Source organism: Peromyscus eremicus, chromosome 5, assembly GCF_949786415.1.
Source record: "Peromyscus eremicus chromosome 5, PerEre_H2_v1, whole genome shotgun sequence".
NCBI lineage: Eukaryota > Metazoa > Chordata > Mammalia > Rodentia > Cricetidae > Peromyscus > Peromyscus eremicus.
The window spans coordinates 27331668-27358702 of NC_081420.1; the positions used below are offsets into that span (position 1 = coordinate 27331668).

General features: G+C 39.8%; 1 protein-coding gene across 6 annotated transcripts in view; it reads right to left on the reverse strand.

Moving 5' to 3' along the window:
- Fars2 (phenylalanyl-tRNA synthetase 2, mitochondrial) overlaps positions 1 to 27035 on the reverse strand; it is a 453987-nt gene that overhangs the window by 173288 nt on the left and 253664 nt on the right. For all 6 annotated transcript variants that reach the window (XM_059263160.1, XM_059263162.1, XM_059263159.1 and 3 more), the window contains one exon: positions 24660 to 24820. In XM_059263160.1, coding sequence (XP_059119143.1) covers positions 24660 to 24820 — 161 coding nt within the window. The remainder of the gene's footprint in view (positions 1 to 24659; positions 24821 to 27035) is intronic.

Sequence of the window (27035 nt, forward strand, 5' to 3'; positions counted from 1 at the left end):
TTATGGTGACTGAAATCCTGGGCTTGTGAAAGTCAGTTAAAGAAGCACCCTGCAGGGGTAGCAGTTACTAGCCACTGTTAGTAACCTCTTAGTAATCTTCTGTTGTTCTCCATGGCAGCCAGGTCTCAATCTAGATAATAAATGAGATGATCACCATACTTCTGTCTTAAATCTTGTCCATGGCCTATGGCCTTTCAGTGTTGTCTTTGATCCCAGAACTGTCTTTCCATCTCTTTCAACTCCTACCTTATTTGTTCTCACATCATTCCTATGGTTGGCCTTATATAGACTCCTAACCTCATGGCGCCAACCCATACTTCTTACTGTCCATTAACACTGGCAACTAAAATGGAAATCTGATCAGGAAGTGAACACTTTACTATTTTCTTTTAGACAAAACGCAAAGACAGGCTTCATCTCCCAATTTTCCTGCCCACATTTCCCACCCTTCTTCAGAACCACCAGTCCTCCCCCGCAAACACCCTAAACTGAGCTGCAGACTGTGGCTGTATCCTGCCACCAGGCTGCTCTCAGGCTTCCTTTTCTCACTATGGCCTGCCCCCTCCTGCCCAGGATAGATTCTCTAGGAAGGCAGCCTGCTTTATCAAAGCCCTTATACATGTTCCTGTCCACTACCGCCAGGAGTTATCAGAGGGCAGGGACTTCTCTGTATCCCAGTGTGCAGTGCAGTGTCTGACACGGAGTAGATGCTCAGAAATGCTTCGGGAATGAATAATTCATCGTGTTCTTGTGTTTGGGAAAAATCCTGTCAGATTTCCCATACATCAACTACAGCCTCAATAAACAACAGGGAAATGACTCCCTTTGTGGATCCCATGAAGCCTGAGACCATTTCTTCCTTGGCGTGCTGACAACCTAACTTGAATCAGAATCACATATTAAGATGGTGACAGTCACAGAGTGAGTGAAAATGTCACCTAGCAAAAACATAGTGAGAAGGACAGAGACACAAAGATGGAAGAACAGGGCGAGGCACAGGGAGAGGTGGAGAGGGAGAGAGGCTGAAGCTCAGCACCATCAGGAAGTCACCAGCCCAGGGCCACAGCCCAGGGCCACAGCCCAGGGCCACAGCCCAGGGCCACAGCCCAGGGCCACAGCCCAGGGCCACAGCATGACCTGAGCTCTTTGGCTACAGAGGCAGCTCCAAGGAAAGAGTGCCACACTGAGAGCATCTTGCTTGTAAGGTGTTCTACAAATAGTTCTAGAGGAAGTGATTGAAATAGTTAAAGATCTGGCCCTCCTAACCCCGTGCCATATGACCAGCCCCTCTTGCCTCTTCATGAACTAAAAACCAAAACTTGTTTTGAGAGTTTTTGTCATCTGGTGTGACCTTTTCAGAAGGATGGGGTCCAGGGACAGCCACGGATTCTATTTGATTCTTTTCCTAACCCCTCACCACTCTCAAGGTGGTGATGGTGGTGGTGGTGGTAAGGCTGGCAAGATTAACTCAAAAGTAATGTAAGAAGTTAAAAATGAAATTTCAGGCAGACAGGAGAGGAGACAAGGAATCCTACTCACTCTCCATGAACAATGAATGACACAATGGGTACGGAGCAGCCCAGATAAAAACAAAAGTCAGTGAGTAACCAAATGGCACTTTCCATCAAGGTTTCCCAATCCCAGGTCAAGTCCACATTCAAACATCATGTTGTAGTGGATCGGGAAAGAACGTCCCACCTGTGTATAAACAGATGCACAATCAGAAAAGACACTGGAATCAATTCTCTACCTTCCAGCTACCACCAGAGATACGCTGATAATAATGTGGCAATACTCAAAAAATACATAGGTAGTTCCAAAGCAAAGAATAAGAAATGGACTTCAAAAAAAAAATATCACCAATAAGCCATAATGATTACCTTGGGGCACCAAAGGTCTAAACATTTTATATAAAAAGATTTTTCATCCATGATGCTCAATATGTGATTTCTATTGCTAAGAATTTGTTTCTAGGAATAAAATGGCAAATTTTGCAAATAATTTCCTTAAACATACATAAAAACAAGTAATTTTATGACAAATTGGGAAAAGGACTTGTACAGACCCATCTCCAAAGACACACTAATAGCCAACAAGAACCTGAAAAGATGTTCAGCATCACTAATCATTAGAGAAATGAAAATCAAAATCACAATAACATCACTTCATACACTATCATGACAACTGAAAGATGTACAATGGAAAAGAGAACTGATAAAGTTTTAACATGTTAATCAATCAATAAAAAAGTATTTAACCACCCAGGATTATAGTAGTATTATTCAGTTATTAGTGACAAATAAATGAGTAAACAAATGAATTACAACATTTAACATTTTACATTTAAAAGGAGGAATTTTTGATATATGCTGTAATATGTATGAACCTCAAAGACACTATCTATGTTAAAAGAAAACAGCCAGTCATCGGAAGTCAGACAGTGTGTGATTTTTCTTCATATGTGGTACCTACAGAAGACAACCTCACAGAATCAGAAAGTAGATAGCAGTTTCCTGGAACTTGGGAGAAGAGGGGCAGAGAATAATTATATGATGATGACAATGGATCAGTTTTCAAAATGATGAGTTCTGGAGATAGCTGAAAGCTATAGAATAATGTAAATGTGCTATTGGCAATGAATTATGAATGTAAAAAATGGTTATGTGCTAAATTTTGTTACATGTAACTAATACAGTTAACACATATGGAAACAAGTTATTACTTTATGAATATTAATTTGACTCTGTTTAAAACTATATACATCTTATCTACATAATTCATAGTTACATAAAAAGATAATATAACCAAGTTTATACATTATATTACATTATATTTTAAGATTAGAATATTGGGTTAACATTTAAAAATGTGAGGAAGAGGGAAAAAGGTAGAATTACTAATAATTCAAAAGCCTGAGTACATACAGAGCAGTGGGCTGTGCCAACTGATGTGAAGTCAAGGAAAAGGCTGACTTAATAAGCACAGATGTAGATCAAGGTTTAGTTCCTAATGAATAACAACTCAACTAAAGATGCTAATGTTAAGGAAATTATTTCCTCAGAGTCTTACGGCAAAAATCTTGATGTGATGCTTCAATGAGCTCATGAACTAAATCATCGCCTTCTTTAAAGGGAGCTATGTGTACAGGGAAAAAGGAATATGCGATGATTTTCATGAGTTATTAGCCCAAGCCCCACTAGCATGGTAACTATATAATGAAGAGGTAAATATTCTAAATGTCATTAGTACACTAGTTCTCAAAAAAAGCACATGAGGGACGAAGTGAAAGCCATGCAAAACCAGCATAGACAAAAATGCAAAAAATTAGCAAAAGTGAGGAGAAACAAATATGTTCAAATGACCTAAAAAGGCTGGATTCAAACACAGAAATATCAGAATGTGAAAAGCACAACCAACTAAATCAATTAAACTGTGAGTCAATTTTAGACAGGGAGCTCCAATATGCACAAATGGAAAATCAGGAAAGGTAAAGTAAGGAATTGTGGAGAAGAGCTATTCAGATTTTCAAGAGTCAATTCTGATACCAAAAGTACATGGCAAATATTCAGTTTGGAATAAACATAAATCCACATCAAGACATAGCACAATAAAATCAGAGGACATCACATGTAAAGAGATATTCTTAAGTATTACCTAAGGCAAAAGGTATTACTATGTACAGAAAAACAAATTGATTACTTCTCCAGAACATGGGCCTGAAGTAGTATCTTCAAAATGCTAAAGCAGAAGGATAGCTGTTCAGGAATTTTATACCTTGCTAAACTAGCATTAGATTATGAGTGCAAAAGAGCTGGTGTGGTGATAATGTGTCCCCCAATATATTGTGCACCTTAATAAACTTATCTGAGGTTAGAGAACAGAACAGCCACTAGATAGACATAAAGGCCAGAAAATGGTGGCACACACACCTTTAATCCTAGCATTGTGGAGGCAGAGATCCATCTGGATCTCTGTGAATTCAAAGCCACACTGGAAACAGCCAGACATGGTGACACATGCCTTTAATCCCAGGAAGTGATGGCAGCAAGCAGAAAAGTATATAAGGCATGAGGACCAGGAACTAGAGTCTGTTAAGCTTTTAGGCTTTTCAGCAGCAGTTCAGCTGAGATCCATTTGGATGAGGACACAGAGGCTTCCAGTTTGAAGAAATGAGATCAGCTGAGGAATTGGTGAGGTGGGGTTAGCTGTGACTGGTTGTTTCTCTGATCTTCCAGCATTCACCCCAATACCTGGCTCCGGGTTTGTTTTTGTTAATAAGACCTTCTAACAATTTGTGCTACAAGCTGGTAGTACAATTCAGTTCACTAGCAGATCATGTGTTTAGCACATGGAAGGCCCTGGGATCAGTCCCCAGCCTAGAAGAGGAAGAGGAAGAGAAGAAGGATGAGGGGAATGAATAAGTCTAGAAGGAGAAGGGGGGAAAACACAGTGGTGCAAAATGTAAAAGAAGGCTTAGTATATAAAAATGGCATCAGCACACATGCTTAATTACTAATTAAAAAATTTGAAATATCAAAATAATCAATGAATATTATAAACAAATTTATGCCAATATATCTGAAAATTTAAATGCAATGGACATTTCCTGAGGAAGAGCATACATTAATCAAACTGATACAAAATAAAACTTAAAATCTGGATAGCCTAAAACCCACAAATTTTAATTTATAATTTAAAACTTCCACAAAGAAAACTTGAGTCACATACAATTTCATTGGTAAATTTGATACAATATTTAAGAAATATCATCACCCACAAAATACACTTCCAGAGAATACAAAAGGGAACTACTTTCACACTAGCTTCATGAAAAAAGCACAATCTGAACCCAAGAGGAATAAAACAGATGGGAAACTACAAGCCTGTAACCCTTGAACAAAGACTTAGAAATCCTAAACAAATATTAGCAAATCAAATCCACAACTAGACAAGGAAGGTAATATAACCAAGTTCATATGTGTTTTTCAAGGATAGAAGACTCGTTTAGCATTAAAAAACTAATCACCATCACTACAGTAAGAGAATAAAGCCCAAAACTCATGAGACTACCTCAGAATACATGGAGGGTGTAATACATTTTAACACTCATTAATGATAAAAATAAAGTCCTCAGCAAATTAGAAATAGAAGGAAATATTCCTAATTTGATAAATGCCTTACCAAAAAACTGCACAGCAACCACTTTAAATAAATAAACATTTCAAACTTTCTAGATCAGATATATAATTAGGTTTTAATTTTACATTACCATAGTTCATTTAGTTCAATCTCCTCAATTCAATTTACTCCAATAAGAATCAAAGAACCACTCATGGTAAAGTGAGTTTTTCAAAGGCTGTAAGCTAATAAATTCCCTTTTGATTTCAGATCTCCAACCTCCACACCCCACCCCAGAACTCATTTATAGCTAATGAGGAATACAGGGTCATTTCTCCTCTTTACCATATAGATACCTAATTAGCCCAGCTGCATCTACACAGACTATTCCTCTTGGCGCTGCTTGGCAGAGTCCATGTTGTCACGAGCATGGTCCTGTGGAGGGAGGTATGTTGTTCAGAGTTCTGGACCCCTAGATACTATAGGGACTGTGAGAGTCCCACAGTTTCTCAAGTCTTACAGATCATTATTTGGGCACTACGGGCTCTCTGCATTATCCTATCAAATTTAGAATTTGTTTTTCCAATTTCTCACCAAGCTTCTCTGGATTTCTCCTTTTTCACTGCCTTTGTCATATGATTAAAACTTCAGAGCAATCGTACAAATCATTTTTGGACATAAAGTGCAGCAATAACAAGACTGAGAAGCGTGGAGATAAAGCAAGCAGGGGCACTGTTGGGGTGAGCACAAGTCACTCACAAGGCAAAAGGGTCTGATCGAATTTCTTCTGTTTTTCCTCTTCAAAGAAACACGGGGCACAGACTCAAAGAGACTGCTGGAAGGAGGCAACAGAGTGACGGGCTTACAGGTGTATATTGTTCTTAGAAATCAAATGGGTAAATACTTGCTTTAGATGTTTCATCATTTAAAAAAGGAATAGAATTCCTTCTAATACAAAATTAACTCTCAAAGAGCAGTTAGGATTAGGCTCAAACTGTGCCAACTGGGCTTTCCCAAAGTCAACCTTCATACCCACTCTCCTTAGCAGTGCATTACATCTTAGAATTATAAACTATGCAAGAGAAGCCCTTGAGAAGATAAATTCTTCCCTTTCATTGAGAGTTTGATTTGTTATTTACCCAAGTGATAGGAGAAATAATTAAGCTATCTACTATATATATTAGTGCTTTCTTTAACCATTTTTGAGATCACAAAATCACATATAAAAATGTCAACATAAATGCACAGTTTGAAAATCTGTCCCACAATTTAACTGCAAAGCAAGTATCATTTCTCTGTCTTAACACGCACAGCTTTTAAATCCCACCATCTCAGATGAATTTAAATTCACCTCTCATCTCTGTACAGGGGCAGGACATGCCTCTGATTGAATCATTGGGGAGATTTGATTGTTCTTATGAACCAAGAAGGAAAGACACGTTAAACTGTACTTACCTTCTCTACTAGTTATTCTTACAGGCAAATTGCTTTAATCTAATTTGGTCCCAGTTCATTAATATGAACTTAGGATTTTCTGCAGCAATTGAGTGATCAACATTTTCACTTCCTTCAAAACTCTGAGAATCGCATTCCTAGGCTGAATGACCTTGAAGTTAGTATTTCAGTCCTTTTTCCTTTGGGCTAATACAGTTAATTTAGTCTAAGGCTCCGAGATGACCCTTACTTTAAACAGAAAATTCCCATATAGCACAATAATCATCTTCCATTTGTTCTGTGAAAGTAAACAGTTCTAGAAAAAATAGTCAGTTCTAGACAAAAGGAACTTTCTGTTCAACCAGAATTCAAAGTAGGAAAGTAAAGGAGACTTCAGGTATTAGTCAGAGAGAAAGATTTTAGGCGGAATCATACTTAGAGACTATTTCATAAATGACAATCTATTAAAAATGGGGTCAGTACAAAGCTTTAGCTTTTCGGATACAGTCTAATTATATGCACTGGTGCTGTTGATTGGACAATCCTGCAAGTGTAAACTTGCAGACAAGAGCATAGTCTACATAGTAGAGAACAGCAGGTGGGCTTTCAGACCACAGCAGCTAACTTGAGATGTGAGGAAAGTGAGATGAGGACCTCTGCAAGGATTTTCCTCATACTCAAAAAAAAGGAACGAAAAGCAGATGCTTTCTTTCCTGTTGTGTGTGGTAACTGCTGATGCTTGATGCTTCTGCTGCCATCTTTCAGGCTTGAGGGGACAACTGTGAGCAAAACCCAACAGATTCACAGTCACTGTTCTCAGCTATGCCGTTTCCAATTGGCTCTTCTCTTGGCTGAACCAAAAGCCTTCCTGTCACTATGATCTTCCTTTGTGCAACAATCTCCTCCCAAATTCATATCTAGGGGAAAAACATGGGCCTGTCCATTACCACCTACATGACATGTTGTCTTTACTCAGGTCAGTTCCTGCCTACTCTGATGATCTCTTTCTAAAATTCTGCCATCAGTTATCAGTGTCCAGTGTAGATGATTCTGCAGAGCACATCATTAGTTCTCTTCCTTCAGTAATAGAAATAAAAGCCTTCAACTAGTCCCACAGATAATTCTTAAATATATTGCTCATTGGTTAGTTTTATAGATTTTTGGCAAGACTTAATGTTTAACATGTTGTCTACCCACAAGAAGCATTTGTATATTCAGTTAAAAGCTAAAAAAAAAAAAAAAAAAAAAGTAGGTCCCACACCTACCTGAGAAACTATAAGCAGTTCATGGTCACCAGGGTAGGGACAGATGTTTTCTTCAGTGGGGTAGCCACTGGTAAGTTGCTGGTGCTCTATAAATAACTTTTCACCCATGCTCCCTTTAATAATCCCAATTAAACTTGCCAGCTTACCCCAAACAAACATGAAAGTAGGAGGGTAAGCTGAGAAGAGGATAGGGATGAACAAGAGTGGGATTGAGCAGGAAAGGGCAGTAGAGGTGAATACAATAAAACAAACACATTATATACACACAGAATCTATCTAGGGCATCACATGTGTATAAATATCACTAAACACACATGTTTGCAATCTATACTACAAAAAACATCATAGCAGATAATGCTGAGATGTGGTGGGGGGCAGTCAGGTCCATGCACACCTGTATGTTTGAAGTGCCTTAACTGAAAAAAAATATGGTTATAATTCTCTAAACATAGAACACAACAAGAGCTGCTAACTTTTACAGTTAAAAAAGCAGTCAAAATCCATATGTCTGTGAGGATAGATTCCAATACAAACACAGAACTTCATATGATAGGATAAAATGGGCTCTGGCCAACGAAACAACCTAGCTCAGGTTGTGGAAAATCAAAGCTGTCACAGGAAGGTGGAGAGAGTAGCTGAGGGCATAAAAGACCAAGAATCACAAGGTTGTGGCCCTCAGAAGAGCCTACATTCTAACAGTGGTGGTAGAGATACGATACGATGCTGAGGAAGACACGAGAAATAGTGTGTATTAAACACAATGAGTGAGAGTCTCTTCTACAGGCTTTATACACAACTCTATAAAGATTCCCCAAATGTGAGGCTCCAGAGATGGCTCAGCAGGCAAAAGCATTTGTTGCTCTTGCAGAGGGCCTAAGTTCAATTCAGAGCGCATATATGGCAACTTATAACCAACCATCTGTAATTCCAGTTCCAGAGGATATGATTCCCTCTTCTGGACTCTGAGGGCACTGTCCACAGTATACAGATATAAATGCAAGCAAAACCCTCATAGATATAAAATAAAATAAATTTGATGAACAAAGGGGCCTGGGTAGAAACAGAATGTGGGTCCTGACCAAAGCTTGGAGGCTGGGAAGGTATGCGTACAGTGCTAGGTGTGAGATCTGGACTCCATCTGAGGATAGGGAGCACGCTGGAGGCTTAGGGGGGACTCATGCTAGGCTGGCACAGGGTATACTGGCATGGATGGACATGAAGAGCAGATATGGTGTGAGCATAATGGGACAAGGTCTGGTGAAGAGAGAGAGGCAACAGGACAGGTCCAGTGTTGTGGGGCGTTTACCCAACCACCCCCACAGTTCCCCAGAGTTTTCTTGAGTGTGAGCAGCAGGAAATATTAGATAGAAGGATTTATTGCGGAGATAAACAGATAGAAAATAAAGGATAGCCTCGAGAGGGCCTGGAACCTATTCCAACGGGCCCCAACTGCCTCTGCCCCAGGGTTTTTATAGAGACGCCAAGGGGTGGAGCAAAAGACCTCCTCCCCCAGCACAGCCAAGTGCAGACCATCTCAGACACCTGCACTCAGGCCCGTGGTCTAATCATCCTCTATGAGGACCTGCTGGGTAAAGCCACGAGGAACCCGAGAACGGGCTCCCACAGGTCCCCCTTTCTTAATATATAAAAAAAATAACTATTAATGGCTTACAGCAATCTCCAAGCTGTTACACCTCCCAATATGGAGTAGAGGATGATATAGATGGCATTTCTCTTTTGAATTAGGTCCAAGGTGACTACAGCAGTCTTAGCTGCCTCAAGCCCTTTCTAAGCCAAAAACTCTTAAGGCGACTACAAACTTAAAGAATCCCTTAGCTTCATCATTACCATTAACAGGTTAACATAAATATTGCTATACATAGTCACAATTCTCTCAATCTTACAACTCAAAGCAAACTCTTAACAGAACCATTTGAATTAGCATATATGGTGCTATATATAGTTAACAATTTTCTCCGTCTTACAACTAACTCTTAATCATTTGAATTTTCTGGCTAACACAACATAGGAAAAACTTTGATGTATTCACATCAAACTTAAATATATCCTTAACTCCACAAAACCAGGGTGCATTAATATCAATAGGATAAACATAATTTCTGCAAACATAATTCAACCTTCATTCACTCATAACTCCTCCTTTTCTTTATAATTTTTTAAACAAAATCTCAAACCTACTTAGAAAAAACACCAAACTTATACAATTCCTACAAACCATTATTGAAAAGCAGTCTTCTCAATCTAACCATGAACACTTTGAAAACTTTTAGCAAAACATCCAAAAGCAGTTTCTTAATAAAACTCTTTACACTTTAGAAGTAGTCTCTTAATATACCCCATTTGCATTTCTTACTAACAAAAACATGACATTAATTCACTCAAACAACATTTGAAATTAGACTAAGGAATATTAACTCTCCCCCTCTTCTTTATAATTTAAGCAAAATCTCAAGCTTAGTTAGAAAACCCAAACTTCTGTTTAAACAGTTCCGTTTGTAACACAAACCAGTTCCATAGTAATTCCATTTTACATAAACAGTTCCACAAAACAATTCATGAATCACCAGTTAATAAAGCATATATGCATACACAAAACTGCATCTTGATTCTAGGTAGAAATAAATTTCTTCATTTAAACAGTTCCATTTTTAACCCAATTCCAGCAAACAGTTCTAGGTCATTACTATGAATAAACTCAAAATTGTCCCATTGCATGAAATCTCTATTGTTCATTTCATTTCTTAAGTCCCAAAATTCAAATGATAAATTCTGGTACGAGCCTTGCAAATATGAAGAAATCCATAACCAAAATCTTTGTAGTTTTATCTCATTTTAAGTTCAAAAAGTTCAAACAAGAAATAAATTCTAGTATCAGGCTTTCACTTCCAAATATGAAGAGATGGTTTTCAACCAAAACTTTTTGCCGTTAACAATTTTACTTCAAACAAGCGTCTCTGCAACTTTTGTTCTCACAGACAGAGACCTTTTTAGGTACAGTAGTAGTCTAAACTGCACCGTTTTTTGATGTTAGCTCAGGTTTTTCTGTGTTGCGTCGATTTTCCACGGATCTCAGCTGCGGATACCTTGTGCTGGTTCTGGCGTCCGCCATTCTTAGCTTCTTAGCGGCTTCTGGAGCTTTTGAAACCATTCAGACTGCCTGCTTTGCAGTCTGCTAGGACACTACCTTCTGTGTGTCTCAGGTTCTTTCACCATATACATTAAGAATAGACTCACACTTAACATATACACTTTTTTACAAACTCACATATAACCTTTTTACAAACTCACATGTAACGTATTAACATCTACTTATTTATACTCCTTAAGGAAACTATAGAACTACTTTAGCAAATATATTTCTTATTACTTCTTATGTACTTACTTAAACTTACATTTACAACTAGCATCTTTACTTATTACAACCTTATTACTACATGTCTTAAGACTACATTAGATACTTCTTGCAAGCTTATATTCTTAAAGGAACTCTGTAGATCTATTTTGCAAACTTATATAGGGCTACCATTAGCATATATATAATTTAGCAAACATCTGAAGATTTCTTTAACACAGATCTAACAAGACAGAATTTTTACAAACTCACATATCTTATTTTCATCTTTTTCTACTTCTTACTCTTAATTATTATCACTATCTCTATTAGAAAGATTTTCTTAACTAGACAGGAAGTACGTACATCATTTCTAAAGTTTAAAGTTTATAGTCAGCTTTGTTATAAAACACTGGGATTTAGTGAGTGTTGTTATAGAATTGTGATAGTTGTTGCTAGGGGACTGTAACCTTCCCAGGATGACGCCACACTCCAAAGTTGCCAGTTCTCTCAGCCGTTCCGGACCGGCAGAGATGCACTGTCAGCGGTAGACGGTTTTTAACTAGAGGCTGTCCCTTCACCCAGATTCATAATAGTTCCCCTAAGTGCTTCAATTCAGACAAATGTTTCTATTACAGCAGTACTCTTGGTTTGTTCTACCGAAAAACTTCCCTTCACGCTGACGGTGAAATTACCGTATTTAGCTGCTGTAAGCTCTTTGCCAAATATCGCACAGTTATTAGGTGATATAAAGTATTTTTCCAAAGGAGCTAGTAAAGCCAAAAGCGGCACAGCTCAGAACTCTATTTCCTCACTGTTTGCATTAACCAGTGACAAAACCTCAGAAACACTAATCGAGCCACTTTCATTCTGGTTCCTTTATAGGAACGTCATTGGAGCTGACTTTTCCTTAGTTCCACGCTTCTTACCAGACGCTCCGGTAAACACCGAGTTTCATTCTCCTCTTGTGAAAAAACACAAACATGTCCTAGACCCCATATTAACACAGGGTTAGTACCCTTCCATAATCCCAAGCAGGGTTCTTTCTATTTCTCATTACCCTCAGCTAAAGGACCAGGAAGATTGGAGTGAACTCTAATATGGCCCACAAAGCATGGCAGCTTTCTTTTGTGGAATAGTGTCTTGGATTTGTTGAAACATTTTGACTGGATTGTTGTTAGTTCCAGTATTTTTACCAAAACTTACTATTCAAAGGAGTTAAGAACATAGATGTTCTTTCATGAAACATATCCTTCATTAGCTTACTCTGAGAAAAAGCATTTTCAGGATTTAGTATTTTCACTTCATTAGCTTTAACTCCTGATATTAGCACCTGTGATATTTAGCATTGATTTCTTATAAGGAACTTTCAGGTGAAGCAACTCTTTTGTAAGACAGCTTTTCTGAAGTTTGTTTCCCATCTATAAAGCAGTCATTTTTTTGAATGCCTGTTTCTTATCCCCTTAATTAGATTTGCAAAGGAATTACTCATTGCAGGCAGTTTGTTCAAAAGGCAAAGAACTTTTTTAATTTCAACATTAGTTTCTTCATATCTAAGACAATGTTCAGTGTATAAACTGCTTTCCCTTGTTTTAAGGATTTTAAGGTAGCTTGTTTGGTCTTATAGGTAGCTTTTTGTCATCCAACTACCATAAAAACTTTGCACAGCTATTAGGGTAAATAAGGCATTTTACCAAGGGAGCCCCAAACCGTGAAGCGCCTAGTTCCATATCCTTTCAATTTTTCATTGGAACTGATATTTAAACTCCTAGACGATTTTCCTTATTCTTTTAAAAGCTGTATTTTCAGTTTACCATGAAAGTATTTTTGAGCTGACAAACGTGTTTCAAGGCAATGTCACCATCTTTAGTGGAAAAACTACCTTTCCCAGAAAGCATTTCCCTTATATCAGTCCATAATAGTATCAGTCCCTTATATCACATCCCTTTTATCGGTCATTTCCCATAGCTCTTTTTGGGTCTGAGAGTCAACTTTTAAGTTCTTTTTTACCAGACTTGCTTACAAATTCTTGCCCGGGAGGTTTGAACAAAGTTTTTTGCTTTTGCAATGGGAGATTTGAACAGGCATTTTACATTTTCAATTATGGGACATTGGGAGGGTTCTGGTCTCTCAGCTGGCTTTAACAGGTGTCTCTCCTTTAATTGACACTGGCCCCCAAATCAGAACTGCACCTGCCTCGTTAGCATTGAGGCTGGCATTTCTGATAGCAACTTTCCTCGGGGCTTGTGTTTGTTTTAGCCAGTCAGTGAAAAACAAGATCATGCACTATAGCTTTTCCATAGCTCTTTCAGAGATTTTCTCCCACTCATTTATCTCATTTTGCTTGTTCCTTCCTTCCCCAGATGCAGAGCTTCAAGTATCTGTCTACAGCTCTGTACCTCTGCTAGCTGCCTTTGGAGGCAGGGCCTTTTTTTTCTCCCCCCCGAATCTGCCTCAAATTCTAGCAGCTTTTTCAGGTCATATTTTTCTGGGGAGGAATCGGTCCCTTCTGTTTCTTTAGAGTCTTTTTCCCAAACAGTTCCCAGTTTGGTCTCAGTTTATCCCCTCTACCCCAGAAACAGTTTCCGACACTACAGTGGCGGCTTTCCCTGCTACTGAAGGTAGAGGCTTTAGTCCGTTTGTTTTCTGGGTCTGTGTGGTTTGCGTACAGACTGAAAATCTAACAAGGGAGGTTTTTGCCATTTCTAAACTCCCATTAGGACAGGCATTTTGTTTCATTAGGCCTTCACCTGGCCCAGTCCCCCAGTGGGTTGTGTTTGTCTGAGTGCTCAAGGACAGAGCTTATGCCAGAGGCAATCACCCCTTAGGGCTACACTCCCTCATCTGATTGGGAGTTAGTTGAAACAAAGCTTTTCTCAAAGAGATGCTTTCTCTGACAGAAAAGAAAGCTTTACTAGTTCTGTTCTGCCCTGGCTGGGCTCTTTCTCCAGACAGCGTTCTGACTCAGCAGCACAACTGCTTCAGACAGTTCAGCTTTACTGTTTTCCCAGAAAGGTCCTTTCTCTGATAGAAAAGCTTTTTTCTCAGATTTCTTTTTGCAGCTGTGGACCTATCAACCTAGGACTTGTAGGAAAAGTGGACAACTCTGCCGTTCCCACCGGCTTTAGTTTTGTTTGTTCATTAGCAATCTTCCCCTGGGTCCTGCACCTTCCTGCCTCAGCTCTGTGCTCCAGGAAGTTTGCAACTGCAGGAACCCTAGTATCCCCGAAATGCACTCCAACTCAGAGACGCTGGCCAGTCGCCTCTGGGTTTTTGGTCAGAAGCGAGGATACAATGCTTCAGGGGATCTTTGCATTAGGACGATTAGGAGACCTTTTCATTCTGAAATGCTCAAACAAAACCCTTGATGCCTCAGCTCAGCTGTAACTGAAAAGCTTGGCTTTTTTGCTTTTCTCAGGTAAAGTTTCTGGCCCTTTTGGGCTCTCTGTAGCTCTTTACCCACACTCTCCCAAGCGTTTCCCTCAGGGTACTCTGACCCACTGTCTTTTACTAGCTTGAAGAGACAGAGCTTAGAAGAGGTTTTTAGGAACTTGTCCCTGCCTCCTGCATTGCAGGGAGGATTGTTAAAGCTTGAAAGAACTTAGGTTTTGCTGTCTTAAGAGGTTTGTTGTTTTCCCTTAGAGCTAATCACAGGTGGTCTCCATATTAATATCTTCAGGTGATTCTAATTTTTGTCCTTTTGAGAAAGTTAAAGGCTTTAGTTTTTAAGTTTAAGAGAGCTTTTAAGATAGAGGCTTTTTAGAGTTTTTTTTCCACCAAATTTTCCAAGAAAAGCTTTATAGTTTGAGAAAGATTTTTTCCCCCCAGGAGAAAGACCAACTTTTCCCAAAACTTCCCAACTTTAAACTTTGACTTCTTACACCCCCATTTTTGCCTCAGGGAGAAATCACTTTCTCCTGCCGCTTGTACTTAGCATTTCAGCTGTCCCCAGGACAAAAGCTTCCATAGGAAACTTACTCTTCCCCATAAGCTCGAAGAAGAGCTTTTTTACTACCCAAATAGCCCAAAGATTTTTTCCCCCAGTTTTCATTCAGAGCCCCCAAGTTAGAAAATTGAAGAGTTTTTCTGTCTAGTTGCCTTACTTGTTTTTTCCTACACAATCTTACACTTCTAAGTTTTTCCTACACTATTTTACTACCCTATGCCTTATACTTATTTTTCACAGATAGAAATTGAGAAAGGGATAGAAGATAGAAAATTTTGACAGAAGAGAATTTCGCTGCAGCATCGGACATCCTTCCAGTCGGCTTTCCTTTTCTCTCGAGGATAAAACCCCTGCCTCTCAAAAATATATATAAAAAATATATATTTTCCATAACACCGGCATGCCTCATCCACTGGCAGGGCTGAACTCAGCACTTTCGCCAAAAACTCTGTAATAAAACTATTATTTTCCTTTATCTTTAGTCCCTATTACTTTGTCTTTAGTCCCTGTTCATTTGTCTTTAGTCCCCCCTTCTTTTTTAGTCCCCCCTTTTTTTCTTTAGTCCCTTTTTTCTTTTTTCTTTAGTCCCTGTTCATGGCGCCATTCTGTGGGGCGTTTACCCAACCACCCCCACAGTTCCCCAGAGTTTTCTTGAGTGTGAGCAGCAGGAAATATTAGATAGAAGGATTTATTGCGGAGATAAACAGATAGAAAATAAAGGATAGCCTCGAGAGGGCCTGGAACCTATTCCAACGGGCCCCAACTGCCTCTGCCCCAGGGTTTTTATAGAGACGCCAAGGGGTGGAGCAAAAGACCTCCTCCCCCAGCACAGCCAAGTGCAGACCATCTCAGACACCTGCACTCAGGCCCGTGGTCTAATCATCCTCTATGAGGACCTGCTGGGTAAAGCCACGAGGAACCCGAGAACGGGCTCCCACACAGTGTTAGTGAGGTCATGATCCTAAAGGCGAACCCACTAGTGACTTTACTAGACTAGCATATTCCTAACTGCATTCTTAACTCTTATACCCACAGACACGTGTGGCTCCACCCCTCATCAAAGCAGCTTCTCTTTGCAGCAGATGGAGATTATTACAGAAATAATGGTCAAATGCAGAGAACAACTGACCATCATGGGGGTGCATAACCCCAATGAGTATCTATAACAAAACCGTTATGCCTAAGGCTTAGGGAACATCTTGGAATAAAGAGTGGAAAGATTTTAAGAGTCAGAGACCAGGAAGTCTGCTGTGACATTATGTCTTCTAGATATGACAGACAAAGCTATACCCCAACAATACGGCTGCCTAAACGAGATCTGAACAAGACAATACCAATAGAAATGCTAATGTGGAAGAGGAGGAATCTCAGATGGCTTCATTTATAGACAAAGAACAACAGGCAACTAATGACTGTTGAGAGAGGGAAACTCTTTCTTCTTCAGAGATGAGATCCTAATACCTTATCCAATATAAAGTGGTCAGAACCAAAATTATATACATACAGACAAGCAACACGAACAGTCTCAGAAGAATGTTTTTATAATATTTTAGCCATATATATATATATATATATATATATATATATATATATAACAAAAATAAAGAAAAGGAGGCTATGAATTTGAAAAGGGTTGGAGGGAGGAAAGGGAAGAGGGGAAATGATACAATTATATTCTAAATTAAAAAATAAAAAGAAACTAGCAACAACAATAAGACAAACTGTTTCCCAAATGTGTCTGTTCTCTTATTGCTGCACTGTCCACATCTATAAGTCAGTTATGCTTACCGAACTTGCACAAAGCCCTTTGCTTTCCCATCTTCCTGATTATTCCTCTGGCCCCTTCTGTAGTGGGTAGCCATTCCAGCTTTGATCTGGAAGTTCCAACCCCCATTGAGACTTTGGCAACTGTCATGCCTACAAGGCGGGGCGCCAAGGGAGGCGCCTGGAGACCTGAGATCTGGATGAGCCAGCACTCTCTGTTCCAGGACCCTGAACGGTGGAGGTGGACCGACCAGAGCTCCAGAGAACACCGCTGGACTGTGATACACCTTCCCCAGACCCCGCAACCTACCTATCCCTTAATTTGTAAGTTACGCCATTAAATAAATCTCCTTTTAACTACGTGGAGTGGCCTTAATAATTTCACCAATATCTGGCGCCCAACATGGGGCATGAACCCACGACCCTGGGATTAAGAGTCCCACTACACCCTTCTTCTTGGATGAGTCATATCTTTTCCAGCAAAAGAAAATGTTTAATTTTGATTGAGTAGGAAAAAATGCATATGGTAGCAGATTAAAAAAAAAAACCTGCAACTCATGAGATTCTCACAACTGATTTATGTGAACAGAATGAGGAAATACTGTGAAATCCTACATTAAATCTCTATCAGATACCATTTATGATAATGACCAGATCTAGAAGCTCTTCCAGGCCAGGAGATTAATACATAATCAGGCGAGAGCCCTGAGACAATTCTGGAGAGACGTGGGAGGATTCAGAGAATTAACTAGCAAGAAAGGATTAAAGAAAGGAAAAAAAAAGTATGACCTCCACACTCACTGGTCAGTAACTATGCATCACCTATGTGTAGTTCCACCACTGCTCTGTTATCTTAGGTGTCTCAGTAAATCTGCTTCTTCCTCTAGATTTGGAACATCTTGGAGTTGGAAAACTGAGAGTTTCACCTTAGGATTTCCATGTCTACTAGTACATTGTTATACGTAAAATAGAGCTTACTAAGTATAAGCAGTTGTGTGGATTTAAGCTTGGCTTAAAATTCTGGCTGTTACTGAGTAGTAGTTACTATGGTTAGGTTTACTTGATGGTACCAAGCCTCACTTTTTCATGCCTACAAAAGATATTCAAAAATATCCATCTAAACCTTTGGGGTACATCAAAGCTGTAAATAGACAAAATATTAATTCATGATTTGCATACAGTATTCAAGTGCCAAGTGTTACAAGGTTTTAATATGATCATGTACAGGACTCAGTGAGAAGGCTCAGTAGGTCAAAGTGATTATAACCCAGTCTGACAACCTGAATTGGAACCTAAGAACTCACAGTGGGAAGAAAGAAGCAACTCTCAAAAGCTGTTCTCTGGACTCCACCTACACAGCGGGTCAAGTATCCCCCCCCACACACTAATAACATATTATGACCACACACAGAGGAATTGTGTATTGAATTATGCCTACTCAACAGTATAGATAAATAAGAGAAAAGAGCCAACACACAATATTCCCTTAAGAAACCTCCCATCTCCAGCTAACACAGAACCCATTGCTGATGACTGCTGCTATTGGAGGCACAGACAGTTTCCCTTGGTGACTAGGGCATAGCTGAATTCTAACAAGACTGAGGCGACACAGGAAACCTTCATAGCTGCCACTTTCTGATGCCTGAATATCAAATTCTTTGTCTTTCATTTCTTCTTTAAAACTCTTATTTCACCATCTCCAGTTGATATTTATTTTGATTTAAATACTAACATCTCTTCACTTTAAGCATAAAGATAAAGAAGGGATGCAAGTACCAATAAAGGGAGAAGAGAGAGGGGAGAATGAGGGAAGGAAAGAATCTTAAGTAGCTCATCAAAAATTTAGAGTGTAAGCCGGCTGGCTGTGAGGGTGCACGCCTTTAATCCCAGCACTCAGGAGGCAGAGCCAGGTGGATCTCTGTGAGTTCGAGGCCAGCCTAGTCTACAGAAAGAGATCCAGGACAGGCACCAAAACTACAAAGAGAAATCCTGTCTCGAAAAAATGAAAAACCAAAAACCAAAAAAAAAAAAAAAAAGAAGAGTGTAAAAGTAACTACTATTTTTAAAAATTAGGGCAAGAAAAAAGGTTCATAGATCTGTTCATGGAAGAGTGCTGTTAAAGTCACAAGGAGAGTGCACCAGAGGAGGAAGGCTCAGAGCCTGGTCAGCAGGTCTGACCTCCTGGAATGGATAAGGCTCCTGTTGCCACCCAGAGAATGTGGCTTGTGGACTTGTGGCACCAGCAACAACAGGCAGGTAGTAAGAAATGTACACTCTCAGTTCCCACATGAAGCAATGAATCTGTGTTTAACAGGGTCCACGGGTGACTCATGTGTACATTAAAGTTTGAGAATCATTAATATATGTGGTTGGCTGTGATTAGATTTAAAAAGGAGGTTAATAAACCTGATGGTTTATATATTTACATATGTGCCATATGCTCTGGCTATGAATAATCCATCTATGAATTTTAAGTCAATTAAGCTTTAAAAGTCCTGACTGAGTAACACACTATGCCAAGGCTGATAATGAAATGGGTTCCATTCCTCATGTATATAATAGGGGATATCAGTATTTAATTCAGATAGTTGTTGAGAAGAAGGTTAAGGCAGCAAAACCTTCTCAGTCATGTCACAGAGCAAGGCCTAGGGGAGCATCACCTAGGCTTAGGAATAGCATAGTATGCAGACAGTGAAGGCAACCTGAAAAGAATCCCTCATATGAGAGAAAAGGAAACAGTCACCAATGCTAAATAATCGGTAAGCTACTATGGACAGACATGTGATTAATGGCATTTAAGAAAGCTATGTAAATAAAATGCATGATGTATTAATACTATGTGTAGGGCTAAATACTGAACGCACAGTCATAGATTGTTTCAAGAATTGTGAAGGATATATAAAAGCTGATTTACTGTGCATTCAATTTAGGGCACTAGCATACAAGTGTGACTTCAAGGGAGTTCAGATAAACAACCCACAAAGGCACATGCACTCAGATGGATGCACACTGGGCCCTGAAGCAGTGGGCAGAGAGCTCTTGTGCAGAGCAAGAGGACACTTGCATGGCAAAGCAACCACATTGCTTGTCCACTTATCTCAAGCACTATCCAGGGGTCTAAAGAGAGCTGTCATAGGCAAAGTCTTTGATCAAAATGTATATGCTGAGGACCAAAAATTAAAAAGGCATAACTCAAGTTTTCTACTTACTAGGTCTAAGAAATGGCTCTCAAGTTATTAGAAGAGTCTCCTAGATAAGGCCTCAGGGTGCTCTAAATCAGAGATTGCCCTAGAAGCCAGAGCACCCTCATAGCTAGGAGTTGATTTACAAGACCACAGAGCCTGCAGAGGATACAACTACTAAGGCCCAGAGAGCTTGGGGCATAAGTTAGGAGAGCCCAAGGGAGGATAAAGGAAACAAATCTTTGCCTCCACACAACAGGATTCTGGAGGCTCCTGGCCAGAGAAGTCATAAGCCAAAGATCACAGCTGCAGAAGGCTTTTCTCAACATTTTTACTCCTCTCATCTGAGCAGGACTATTCTCTAGGATTACAGACAGCTGCTTCTGGGCCAAGAGGCTCTTAGTTCCCTCTTATGAACATAAACATGATGACTCTATGAAAACAGTAAAAGTGCCAATAACAAAATTAGCAGAGTTGATGGCAAGCAACTTTATGTTAAAAGGAGAGAATAGAAGGCAAAATATGCTCCCTAAAGACATCTAGAACCCTGGGACTTGTGAATATGGTCCTGTGCCTTTGCAGAGAAACTAAGAAAGGTCTGGACAGGCTGGGCATTGTGGTGTGTACTTTGAATCTCACTACTTGGAAGGCAGAAGCACATTGCTATCTGGGACTCTGAGGACAGCCTGGTCTACACAGCCACTTCAAAGTAAGCCAGGTCAACATAGTTAGACCAAGTCCAAACAAAACAAACTGACAAACAAACAGGTAGGTAAAAGCATTCCGAACTATGTTGCTAGCACCATGGAATCATGGGAGTCGTTGAAAGAGGAGGTACAAATTCAGAAAAAGTGATGAGATTTCAGGGGGTAAAAAGTCCATGTGGTATGCAGTCATGTTAGGGGTCTGGAGAGCTGGCAGAAGCACAGGAACAGATTGTCCCCGAGAGCCACTCTAAGGAACCACACCTACCGCCACCTTGACTTTGGACAGTATGTACTTTACCTACATACATGAAAGGACACAACTCCATATTGTTCCAGACCTCTGACTTTGTAGTCATGTGTCAAAGCAACAACAGAAACGGATACATACTTTAGTTTCTTGAAGCACGGTAATGTTTATAACAAACAACTTAAAATGTAGAAGTGGTCTAGAGATTAGTTACTGAAGAAATTAAGACGTCATGGTAGGAGCTTCCACATGGAAGGCGGGGGGTGGGTCGGTGGGGAGAACAGTGTTAAAAAGCAGGAAAGAAGAATAATCTTAACAAGGGTTAAATGGGGTTGAGAGTGGGAGAGCAGGATAGAGGGAACACAGGACAACTAACATCAAAGACCTTCTTGTTGTGGAATATTAGTTTAAGATGTGTTACATTCATTTATGCTGTGAAATACTTGTTTAATGATGCAAAGATGTGTTGCATTCTTTTATGTTGCATTTGTTTAACTCTGAAAAGCTGTGTTACTTTGTCTGTCTAAAACACCTGATTGGTCTAATAAAGAGCTGAACAGCCAATAGCTGGGCAGGAGAGAGGGAAAAGTGGGGTTGCCAGGCAGAGAGAATAAGTAGGAAGAGAAATCTAGGCTTAAAAGAAGGGGATAAAGAAAAGGAGAAGGAGAGGAAGATGCCAGGGGCTAGCTACCTAGACACACAGCCAGCCATTGAGTAAGAAGGAAAAAAAAGATATATAAAAAAAAGAAATGTAAAAAGCCCAGAGGCAAAATTTAGTTAAAGAGAAATGGGATAATTTAAGTTAGAAAAGCTGGCTAGAAACAAGCCAAGATAAGGCCAGGTATTCATAAGTAAGAATAAGTTCTGTATTTATTTGGGAGCTGTATTTATTGTGGAGGCCTCCAAAGAGTTAAAAAAAAAAAAAAAAACCAACTAAACCTTCTTAAATACTTGCATGAGAAAACAGCTACTGTAGAAGATTTGCTCTTAATTAGGGTTTCCACTGCTGTGATAAAATACCAAGACCTTCCAGGAGCACTCAGGTGGTCAAGGCAGGTGAATCTCCATAAGTTTGAGGCCAGCCTGGTCTACAAAGCGAGGTCCAGGACAACAAGGGCTATACGGTGAAACCCTGTCTCCAAAACAAATGAGCAAACAAAGAAATGAACAAAAAACCTCCCAAAACAAAACAAAAAGCAACTTTGGAAGAAAAGGATTTATTTCATCTAACAATTCTCAGATCATACTCCATCAATGAGGGGAAGTCAGGGCAGAAACTCAAGGCAGGAACCTGGAGGTAGGCACTGAAGCAGAAACCATGTAGGAATGATGTTTACTCACTTGCTCAGCCTACATTTGTATACACCCCAGGACTACCTACCCAAAGATGGCACTGCCCACAGTAGATAGGACCCTCTCACATCAATCACTTATGATAATAATAATACCATACAGACCTGCCTACAGGCTAATCTTATGGAGTATTTTCTCAATTAGGATTCCTTCTTTTCAGATATATTTAGGTTTGTATCAAGATGAATATATATATATATATATATATATATATAGATATAGATATAGATATAGATATATATATAGAGAGAGAGAGAGAGAAAGAGAGACAGACAGACAGACAGACAGAGGAGAGAGAGAGAGAGAGAGAGAGAGAGAGAGAGAGATATTAAGTGGAGTTACTTTCTAACAGGACAATAATGTCCCTAGAATATACCATAGCCTAACGAATTAAAAGCCCAATGTCAGGAATGGGTTACCTCTTCTGGAGCTGTTGGTCTGTAAGGTCCCATAGACCACCCCATATTACAGGCCTTTGCCATTGCATTTAGTAACCATTCCAAGTTCTGTTGCTGAAGACACACTGAACTATAGAGTACTAGAATATGGAGAAATGAAGCTCATAAGCTCTGGAAGCTTTATCCCTAATGACTAGCTTTCATAGTGTTATGTTGTGTTATGCACACTATTGGATGAAATATTCAGATATGAAATCTGGAAGCTACAATAACAACCTGCCCATCTAGATAAGCCCACCAGTGCTATAATGCCATAAATAACGAGCAATATTTGATTAGATTTAAGGCCTGCTCTACAAGATGGAACCCATATCTGGCACTGTTATAAGAGCTAAAAACCCTGTGGCTAGACAGGACATAGGACCTAGGGAATAATTACAACTTCTCCACTCAAAGGACACGATATTAAAATAACTCCTAATGACTTATCATTATACCTACCTATTACTATACCTCTGAAACCTCATTAGAGAAGCTTTTGATTGTTTTCAATAGATGGTGACCGACAACTGGTCAAGGTGAAGAGAATAAAGCAGTCGAGTGCTTATACCTAAGTGGGGCATCTATAACACACTTTTCTCCTTCCAAGTCTCAGAGGGATCATTGCAAAAGAGGGAGTGGACAGACTGTAAAAGCCATAGGCAGTGGATGACTGCAACAAAACAATTCCTTCTGGACACAATAGAGCAGGTACACACAAGAACTCTCAGAAATTGGGGCAAGACCAATACAAGTTCAAGCCAGACAATGTCCCAGTACAGAGTGGGGGATTGATTATCAAGTTCCTAGCTGAGAAGTTATTGGTAGAGAGCTGGAGGAAGAAGGAGAGTTAGCTTTCTTCAAGGGTGTGCCATCTGGTAGGTGGAATAACACAATGGATGCCCACAAAGCCAGCACTAATTGGACTGTTTTAGTTTATTTACATTTTATTTCTTTTACTGAGAACACAAAGTTGAGAGGGTATAGAATGAGTGGTGGATTTGGGAAGAACTGGGAGAGGAAGTGAATATGATCAAAATATAATTATGAAATTCTTAATAAAAACATGTATTAAACTTATTTTAAAAGGAAGAGTTTATTTTGGTTAAAGATCCAGAGGATACAGCCCACTATGGCAGGGAAGAAAGAGCAGAAGAAGCAAAAGACAGATGGCCATAATCAGCAAGTCCATAGTCAGGGAGGGGAGAGTACGGGGGCTTGTGCAGATTCCTTCTCCTTCTAATTCAGGCAGGACTCCAGCTCTTTGAATGGCACCACTAGCTACATGGAGGGTAGGTTTTCTGATCTTGACCTATGTCTTAGTTAGAGTTTCTATTGCTGTGAAGAGACACCATCGCCACAGCAACTCTTATACAGGAAAACATTTAATTCAGGCTGGCTTAGAGTTTCAGAGGTTTAGTCTGATATCCTCATGGTGGCATGCAGACAGACTTAGTGCTGGAGAAGGAGTTGAGAGTTCTACATCTTGATCCGCATGCAGCAGAAGCAACTGTGTCACTGGGCATGGCTTGAGCATGGCACCACAAAGCCTGGCTCCACAGTGACACATTTCCTCCAATAAAGCCATACATCCTAATAGTGCCATTCTCCCTACGGACCAAGCACTTAAACACCTGAGTCTATGCAGCCACACCTATTCAGACCATCACAACTTAAAGAAACACCCACAGATTTGTTTCCATGATGACCTCAAAACCCATCAAGTTGACGGTAAAGATTGTCACCCTGATTTTTACAATATTATTTAAAAATTCAAGTTTTCAAGTAGAAGATCCTCCTGTATTTTCATGACCATTTTAATCAACATTATCCTAGTTCTTACAATTATCCTACCTGAAACTTGACTGTCTGATTGATGTCTGACAGGCGGAACTGCTTCAGGAAGCGCTCGTCCTCACTCCAGAAGAGGCGGATGTCAGGGATATCATAAAGGATCATAGCCAGTCTTTCTAACCCCAGGCCAAAAGCCCAGCCAATTTGATCTTGAGCACCAGCTGTGATGAGAAACAAAGGAAAAGTCTGTTTAGGAAAGCACCAAGATCACACAGATGCCTGGTGTACTCCGATGAAGACTGGCAATGCCTCTTAGTGGCAGGGCTGAAGAGTACTATGGACTCATCTAAGACAATGTTCAATCGTACTTTTTCCTGTATTCCACACTTATATCTCCAGGAAGCCTTCCGGGATCATACCAGCTGGGGGAGTCTTTAACTTCTCAATAAAGGTCAAAGGGGAGGTTTGTTTATCCATGTTCCTCCTCCCTTCTTCCCTCCCTCCCACACCCTCCATGTATGTGAGAATACATTTGGGTACATTTGTGTGTAAAGGTAAATGTGTTTCTGTTGAGGCCAGAGGTCAACAACAGGTACCTTTCTTAGTCCCTTTTGTACCTTATTTTTTAAAGATTTATTTATTTTTATTTTATGTGTACGGCTGTCTTGCCCGCATGTATGTCTGTGCACTACATGCATATAGTGCTCACAGAGGCTGAAGGAGAGCATTGGAGCCTCCGGACCTGGAGCTCCAGGTGATTGTGAGCTGCTAGATGGGTGCTGGGACCTGACCCTGGGTCCTCTGCAGGAATAAAAAGTGTTCTTAACCATTGCCAGCCTCTATACCTTATTTTGGAAATAGAGTCTCTTAATGAACCTAAAACCCACTGATTCAGTGAGACTGGCTGGCCAGGAAGTCCCAGAGATCCTCCTGTCTTCATTTTCCCAGCATTGGGATGACAAGCATTCGCTGTCATGCCTGGTTTTTCACTTAAGTGCTGGGGATCCAAAGTCAGGTCCTCATGCTAGCATAGCAAATACTTTACCAACAGAGTCATCACCCCAGCTCCATGTCCAAGCCCTGGCTCCTACCTCTGAATTAGGATTTTCTGTAATCTGTGTTTGCTCTGATTCAAACATTAAGTACCCTATATGCAGACGTTAAGAGAAAGGAAGACAAGATCTCTCCCTAAGTAATTTATTAGACAGAGAGAAGTCTTCACAATATGCCACAGCAGATGGCTGACATCCAGAAAACAGTACCAGGCCTTTAAGAACTGGGCACACGCCCCCATCCCTAACCCAGAAGCTATTGCCAATTGATAACCACTTGCAAATGAAAATTGAGTTTTCTCCAAGAGAGTCTTGCTGGGGAAACAAATTACTCTTAAGGGTAGACTGCATGCCAAGCAGTAGATGGTACAGAAAATTAACTCAATGGCATCTTTGTAGATTCCTTGTCTCATAATGTCATACGAAGGCTTTTTTTTTTTCATTAATTCTCTCTCATTCTCTCCCTCTCCCTCCCTCTGTCATAGAGGTCCATTGCAAATATATTATGTCTTCTGGTGTTATGTTTTTATGGCTTTCCCGAGTGTATGAATGAGTGAGTCTCTGCATCTATATCTGTTTCTTGTGCCGTTTTTTGGGGTTTCTTTTTGTTTGTTTGTTTTTTCCTATTGTGATGTGTTTGTTTTTGTTTTATCATTATATTATATTATATCATGTCATATCATATTATAATTCCTTAGAAAACTGTTTGTTTTTTAATGAGAGACAGAAAGGGGGTGGATTTGTATGAGATGGGAGGTGGGGAGGAACTGGGAGGAAGAGAGGGCAGGGAAACTGTAATTAGGGTATGTTATATGAAAAAACTCAATAAAAACTTCACCTTTTTAAAAATATCATATTTTTATCCTTCATAAGCTATCTCAAGAATGTGGGGAGAGAAAGCAAGCAGCTGGGAAATGTGTATCCAAAAGTATTTATTCCAAAGGTAACATGTCCTGTTCAGATTATGATACAGCCATGAATTTTAAGGCTGTATTTCACATATATGAGGCAGAATAAAAAATGATAAAAAGTAAATGATATAAAGTGCTGTGTGGAGGAAGGCATGGGAGCCCTTCATACATCTAGAAAAGCTTATATAAAAGCTCATAAAAGGAATGCCATTCCAAGTGAATACCAGTGATGAACAGGGTCCTATGGCAGTCAGAGGTGGCTCCAAGACCCCCACCTCCATGTACATGTCCTAAAGACAGCCCTCCCTGAGTGTGATAAGGCCCCATAAAGGATGAGATTTCATGCCTGTGATTAGCCTGTTTTATGTAAGATAGCCATATGGTCTTTAAAGCTTCAAGGATCTGCCAGAGGAAATGAGAACCTCATTCCTATTATCCTAAGGAACAAATTACTCCAATACCCTGGTGTGTTG